Raw genomic sequence first — 7,245 nt, 5'->3', positions numbered from 1 at the left:
AGATCTGAGGGAAACACTAGACAGAAGGCAGAGGGCCGGACCCACATTCCCGGCGAGGCACAGCTCCGCTGCCGCGGCGGGGAGCGTGATGGGCTCCTCGCCTTGCCACACCGTGCCGCAGCCTGCCCTCTTCCTGCGGGATGTGAAAATAGGCATTTTAACAAGCCTTTATCAACCCAATCTAAATTGACTCCAAAACTTCGAGTCCAACAGAGACTTTATTTTTCTTTTCTTTTCTTTTTATTTTTTTCCTTTCCGTTTTTTCCTTTAGGACTCCACGTGGGCCTTCAACTCTCTGTCTTTACCCTCGGCAAATAACCTCTTGTGTCCGTGTGTGGTGGCCTGCGTATGTCCGTGAGTGGATGTACCTCAGCAGTCCGTGGCAATGACCATCATCTCGGGCTTAACAAAACCTCCCACCCGAGGTACATGACGGAAGCCATCCTGGTGAGAAAGGATTAAGAATAGGGTGAGAAAGGAGGCAGCAGTGGCTTGTAAACGAAAATGGAAAAATTTGTGGTGATGGGTCAGCATAATCCACGGGAATCATCCCCAGGGCTCCAGCCTGCCAGAGACAGGGTTTCCCATTAACCTCCGCAGTTGTCTCCATCGCCTGCTCTGAGAGCGCTCCCTCGTATTCTGAATTCAGATGCCGGTTACTGTTTTATTTAGAAAGAGATCTGTATATCCCTCGTCTTGCTCCCCCCAGACTCGTAGTACTCGTAGTTACTCGTACATTACTCGTATTAATGAGGAAATCCTCTCCGTCCACCACAGGCAACAGTCCCCGAAACGGCTATTTGGCCGAGCTAGGCAGGAGGCTGGAGGTGAGAATTTCCCCGCAAGCATGCGACTGCCCTGGGCCCGGGGGGAGGCAGAACCTCCACCCCCGCCTCCCAGAGATGCCAGGGACATGATCCCAGCCCTCCCAGCAAAGTGCATGAACCATGCCGCCAGCCTTGGGAAGCAGTACAAGCGCGACACGGGCACAGCGCTGCCCAAGACCCCCACCTCGCTTTGCCTGGCTCCACCGCACCGCTCCGCACCCCTCTGTGCTGCTCCGTGCAGCGGGATTAGCGCTGATCTTTTGCCTCTGCTCAGCGGGAGAAGGCGTACTGCGGCCACCGGCCAAGTGGCGAAGCAGGACTGCCTTATCATAGAATCACCCATCCCTCCATCCATCCATCCATCCATCCATCCATCCATCCATCCATCCATCCTCCCATCCATCCATCGCTCCTTCATCAGCTGGACCTAATCCTGCTCCCCTGGCTCCCGCACAGTCTGTGGGGCAGAGCCTGGCTGCGTCGGGTCCTCATGTGGAGCTGGAGGGGCACACACCGGTTTAGAGGCTGGCAAGGGAGACAAGGGAAAGGGAATTTATCAATGAGTTTTCAAGAAACTGGCGAGCTTTGGAGCAGTGCACGTATCACATGAATGATTGAAAATTGTGCAATCCGGAGCATTGTGTGCACACAATGCACGTTTGCATAGAAACTCTCGTGTGTGTCTACACAGGGAGAAAGGGGAACTGGTGGTGAGAGACCTGTGAGAATTCCTGGTTTATCCCCTTGAAATCAGTATGCCTATTGCTGGGAGCACACTTTAATTCATGCATCCAGTGGACCGGGAATCTTTTTCTCTGTCTCCCTGCATCGTGCTCATCTCGCTCACAAGGCTGGGTAGAAAATCGCAGCGTGTTTCCTATAGCTCTGCCTTGTTCCCCACTGAAGCAACGTCACGTCAAATATGCCAGTAAATTCCTTACCGGGTTAGGAACGTAATTGGTCAAATGTTTTCTGTAACCTGACTAGCCAATAACACTCCGAGAAAAAATTTAGAACAACCTAGTTAAGACAGATGGTGAAAATGACTTGACATTTGACTACATGTGTGAGTCAGTATTAACTAGAGACGAAGTACTTTCCACACTCATTAGAAATATCATAATACGCTAAAGAGACCCCATGTGCCGCTGTATTTGTGGTACAAGGTCCCTTATTTTCAGAGAAGTGCTGTCCAAATAGTTGCCCTTGTCATTTCTGTTATAACAACATCCACTAGCTAGCATAAGCTCTGGCCTTGATAACTTGCATTTTTCGGAGCCTGTATTACTCTTGGCAGACCTTCTTCTTGCAGTTTTTCCTCCTGAAAGCAGATAATAATTTTTGCAAAACAATTAGGTAAATAGGAGAAGGTGGAGGAGACGTCAACCCCTCTTAAAAGCGCAAAAATCGTAGAACAAATGGAAATTGCGAGGGAAGAAACAAGAGTAATAAACAAACAGCAGATAATTAGGATAACTACAGTTATGAAAAGTGAAGTAATTGTATCTTTTCAGTTGTAAAGCACCACAAATATGTAACCGCGATTCCAAAATTTAAACTAACGTTTTAATCTCAGTCAACAGAAATCAATAGCAGTTATAAGAGCAGGAACCGATATTGAACCAGAACAAGAAATCAAAGCTATTTCTACATTCAAGTATCACCAGCAATTTTCCTTATACTCAAGTTTGCAAAGGATTCTTAAAGCCTTATATATGCAGTTATGCGGAAGCTGATTGCCAGCAATAAATAACGCATCCAAGGAAGAGGCTTGAGTATGTATCTTCTCACTTCCAGGATGCAGCTAGGGATCTTCGCCTCAGTTCTACATCAACGTTGTGGCTTAAGGCAGTCAAAAGGCTATTTAATTGTCAGGCAAGGCTTCCCCCTGCGGAACTCTCTCCGCATGTTACAATCTCTTTGCAGCTCAGCTCCATATGCATCTCTTTTTCACACTTTCCTCTCCATCTCGGGTTCCTACACCTGGTGCATCACGCATTTAGCCCATTCGCTCCGGCTCTTCCTTTCATCTTCCCCATGGCAGACGTTTCTATTTATCCACTGGCAATCAATGTGTGGCGTCACCGGTGGTACTGTAATGACGACTGCACCATTGAGGATGACAGCTTAGAAAGAAGAGGGCAATGGTGATCCCTCCCAGAGCAGCACAGCAGAGTGTAGCGCTCGCATCACAAGGTCACCCTATCTCACCGCTTGCTCCTCTGCATTGCCAGGAGAGGGTTGCTGGGTTTGTACGAGGTTGGGGCGGGAGCGGAAGGGAGGGGGGGAAAGATCTGCACTTTTTTCCCCCCTCTCTTAAGCAAAGCCACAATGGAAACCAGAAAGGAGATGGTGATGTTTCTGGAGGGGACACAACTTGGCGCTCTAGTTGGCAAGAGGGTGCCTAATTTGTCCGAAGCAGTGGGGAGCCCCGCTCCGGAGCCGCAGGAGAAGATGATCCATCGGAACTGCCTCAGCCCCAGACCTGGCCCCTTGTCGTCCCGGGAGAGAGGAGGAGGAGGAGGTGGCGGAGGAGAAGACGAAGAGGAGGTGGAGGTGCTGCCAGGGACAGGGACGGTGCCGGAGAGCCGCTCGGCAGCGGCAGCCCTGCTTTCGGCCGGACAGCAGCCTCCAGCCCCGGAGCCCCCCTCCGTCAAAGGGCACCAGAGCAGCTCGGACACAGAGTCGGATTTCTATGAGGAAATCGAGGTGAGCTGCACCCCGGACTGCGCCACGGGGAGCGCCGAGTACCAGCACAGCAAAGGTACCCAACTCCTTCCCATGCCTCCAGCCCCCCGCCCGCGCCGGGGCCGGGTGGCAGCACCGGGGGGGGGGGGGGGACGGGATGGGACGAGACGGACGGACTGCCGGAGGGATCTTCCCCTCACCACTGGAGTGAGGGGCAGCGAAATCGGGGTGTTTATGGTGGGACCTCCTTTCCTGGCTGATTCCTTAGCTCCCTGCCACAGGGAGGCTAGTTTAGGAGTCAGAGAACACGACACTGGCCAGCCCCCGAGTCCCTGGAGGGGAGCCAGGCTTCCCGCCGTGGATGCATCAGGTCTGCAGCTTGTCCCGTAGGACCCCCTTGGCCAAGATCATCAACCACTCTCCCCCTCCATCTTTTTTTTTTTTTTTTTTTTTTCCCTATCGCCTGCATAGTGCGTTCTCCAGGAAGTCCCTTCCGATCCTCCCCACCGCGGGGTTTTTTGTATGTGCTGGGGGGAGGAGGAGGGCAAGATCAAACGGGCTTTCTGGCCGAGAGCTGTTTGTGGTTTTGAAAGGTGAAATGTGCGCGGGTGAGTGCGGAAGCGTCCATAAAGACCGTAAAATCGCTCGCCGACTCATGCCTGCCCCAAGTGCGGCACAGAGGTCCCTGTTTGCACGTCGGGTTAAAAAAAAAAAAAAAAAATGAAGAGAGCTCCAAATTACCTTGTCACTTCTATGTCTCGGTGGCGCCAGCTCGGAAATGGTCCCAATGAATTAATTGCCTTTGGTCTCAGGCACAATGAGGGAGAGTTGCATTTGAAAGCAAATGCAGCTGCCAGGCCCCTTTTCCCCCTGCCCCCAGGGCCAGGCCCCTCATTCCCACCTTCCCAGCTAGCTCGGCTGAGCCCCCCTTACCCCGACAGCAACTCATTTCTCCCTCCTCCCTATTCCTCCATCACTTCATGAGGAAGCCGGGAAGCGTGGAGAGCACCGTCTGTCCTCTCTCCTCCCTTAGAGGCTCGTTGAAAGTATCCCATCCTGAGCTTTGGAAACTGAGCCGAGAGTCCCTGAGGCCTCACCTTCCCCTTGAAGGGAGCAGGATCTCTGCCTGTGGGCTGCTCGGCTCCCGGGCCCTGTCTGGGCTGCAGGCAGGGGCCGTGGAGCTGTGCGGCTCGGGCAGTGGGTACACCTGCCTTTCCGAGCCGCCCAGGGTCAGGGGATGCTGCGGCGACCGCCTCCGGCTTCACAATGCAGGAGGCGAGCGTGGAGGCATCGAGCAAACGAGGGGACACACACAAAGGTAGCCTTCCTACCAGAGTGAATAAGCACCCGTCAGCCCTCTGCTGCATCCTCTTCTCCCTGCCCTCCCTCTTGGATATCTCCATCAGCATCCTCAGTACACCCATATAGGCATAGATAAGGGGAGTGGGGATAGATGGGGGGAAGAAAGGAGCTCGCTGAGGAGGCGGGGGGCGAGCATCCCTCCTCTCCCGCCCTCCTCCGAGCATGTGCCGTTGCTCCTGGCTCCCCTCGCAGGGACGTGCTCCGAAGCGCTGGCCGGAAGCCCCAGCAGTGGGGGGGATCACCCGAAAGGCAGCGGAGGCAGCGGCGGTTCCCAGGGCTCACTGGCCTGCAGCGCCAGCGACCAGATGCGCCGCTACCGCACAGCCTTCACCCGCGAGCAGATCGCCAGGCTGGAGAAGGAGTTTTACCGGGAGAACTACGTGTCCAGGCCCCGGAGATGTGAACTGGCGGCTGCTCTAAATCTGCCAGAAACCACCATCAAGGTACACACAGCTCGGACATGTTTCCAATTAGCACGATATAAATCTATATGGCCAAACTTCCTTGCAAAACTCGGGAAAGCACTTTGCCAGCACAGCCCTCCCTCTTCCCTCCACCTTTCCCTCCCGCCCCTTTTCTGGCCCTGCCCGCACCCTGCAGCAAGCAGCAGTGCGGGAGACAGCTCCTGGAGTCATCCAAGACAGCACCGCTAATCCGGCTTCTCCCTAACAGATTATTTTTTTAATCCTCCCCTCAATACAGTCCAAATCTCTCTTAGCCCTTGGGGGAGGGAAGAAGAAGCCGGCAGCAGACCTTAATTTGATCTCGTTTTGCTTTGCCTTTTAAAAAAAAAACCCTCCATTTTCACATAAAAATAAAACTGATAACTAGAATATCAGGGAGCTCTGGCTGCAAAACGGCAGCAAGGAGGCAGAGCTGATGGGTTTGCCAGGAGCCCGGGCTGGGGGTCAGCAGTACAAACCCTGGCAAGAAGAAAGGAAAACAAGCACCCTCGAAGGGCTGCTCCACTGGGTCTCCCTGTAGATTTATAGGGGCTTAACTGATCCTTCCGTACGTGATGACAACTCCCTCTGGGAGCGAGAGCTGGCGCCGGTCTCCGCCAGCCGGCAGCCCCGCTCCCGCCTGTGTCTCCCCTGGGCAGGGGCCGGCGGTAGGGCGGCGGCGGGTGGGTGACGGCTCTCGCCTGCCCTTTCCCCGCAGGTTTGGTTCCAGAACCGCCGGATGAAGGACAAGCGGCAGCGCCTGGCCATGACCTGGCCTCACCCGGCCGACCCGGCGTTTTATACCTACATGATGAGCCACGCAGCGGCCACCGGCAATTTACCCTACCCATTCCCATCCCACCTGCCTCTGCCCTACTACTCCCCCATGGGCATCGGCGCCACATCGGCCTCAGCCGCTACCCCTTTCAGTACCCCCCTGAGGCCGCTGGACACCTTCCGGGTCTTGTCCCACCCCTACCCGAGACCAGAACTGCTGTGCGCCTTCAGACATCCCTCTCTCTACCCTGCCCCAAGCCATGGACTCAGCAGCGCCGGGGGCAACCCCTGCTCCTGCCTGGCTTGCCACAGCGGCCAGTCTAACGGGCTGACGCAGAGACCCTCCGGATCAGACTTTACCTGTTCGGCCACAACCAGAACTGACTCTTTCCTCACTTTCACGCCCTCTGTGCTGAGCAAAGCCACCTCAGTTTCCATGGACCAGCGAGAAGAAGTACCTTTAACGAGATAAACCGTCGCCTCAGGGTTATTAAAAACTCGCTCCTTTCCTGGGCTTCTCTTCCAGTTTATGTACCTACAGCCCATGTTTATTTAATTGTGTTCTGTCCCTAGAAGTGGACACCTACGGGGGAAAAAAGATACTAAAAAAAAAATAGTTCAGTCTTAAAAGGATTTACATTCAAAGGGTAAAAACATAAATAAAATAAAGGTAAAAAAATAAGGGAAAAAATGACTGGTGATTTATCCTCGAGAAGAATTTTAGGTACGTGAAAGGAAGAAAAACAACCCGAAAGAAATATACTTCGGTAATCTCTAGAAACGAGCTGGGACTTTCTTTTCCGTGGATAGACTTCTTTCCAAGGGCTGGGGCTTCTGCGAGTCACGGCATCAAACCTTATGCACAAACCTACGAGAAGGAAAATCTGAAATACTTGAAAGAAACATTATCTAGATAACGAAATGACTTGTGCGCGTGAAGAAAGCAAAGATGTAACCCACCAGAGTGTTCACAAAATAAAATCAACGAGCAAACAGCAAAAGCAAAAGGTTTCTGGATTGCAACCAACAGTATTATCCAGTTGTCTCTATAGAGAAAAACAATGCTTTACCATTAAGAAAAACTGTCATTCTGTACATTACTTTCGTGGTTTAATAGCATTCTTTACTCTCTCTTGTCTCCTTCATTT

General features: G+C 53.0%; 1 protein-coding gene across 1 annotated transcript; it reads left to right on the top strand.

Moving 5' to 3' along the window:
* The first annotated feature begins 2,542 nt into the window (after positions 1–2,542).
* EVX1 (even-skipped homeobox 1) lies at positions 2,543–6,695 on the top strand. The gene is made up of 3 exons (XM_057413271.1): positions 2,543–3,591; positions 5,070–5,320; positions 6,039–6,695. The coding sequence occupies exons 1-3, from the start codon at positions 3,159–3,161 to the stop codon at positions 6,567–6,569; spliced, it is 1,215 nt and encodes a 404-aa protein (XP_057269254.1). The 5' UTR covers positions 2,543–3,158; the 3' UTR covers positions 6,570–6,695.
* Positions 6,696–7,245: the final 550 nt, after the last annotated feature.

Source organism: Pezoporus wallicus, unplaced genomic scaffold (genome assembly GCF_028554395.1).
Source record: "Pezoporus wallicus isolate ANWC-B61680 ecotype Strahan unplaced genomic scaffold, APGP_CSIRO_Pwel_v1 contig_13539, whole genome shotgun sequence".
NCBI classification, from domain to species: Eukaryota; Metazoa; Chordata; class Aves; order Psittaciformes; family Psittacidae; genus Pezoporus; species Pezoporus wallicus.
Note: the sequence above shows the minus strand (reverse complement) of the source record. Positions and strands in the feature narration are given on the sequence as shown.

What these genes read in the sequence shown, in the direction of transcription:
- EVX1 (XM_057413271.1), top strand. Translation starts at nt 3,159, where the DNA reads ATGGAAACCAGAAAGGAGATGGTGATGTTTCTGGAGGGGACACAACTT. An exon ending in CGAGTACCAGCACAGCAAAG is followed by an intron (nt 3,592 to 5,069) that starts GTACCCAACTCC and finishes CTCCCCTCGCAG; the next exon opens with GGACGTGCTCCGAAGCGCTG. An exon ending in TGCCAGAAACCACCATCAAG is followed by an intron (nt 5,321 to 6,038) that starts GTACACACAGCT and finishes CTTTCCCCGCAG; the next exon opens with GTTTGGTTCCAGAACCGCCG.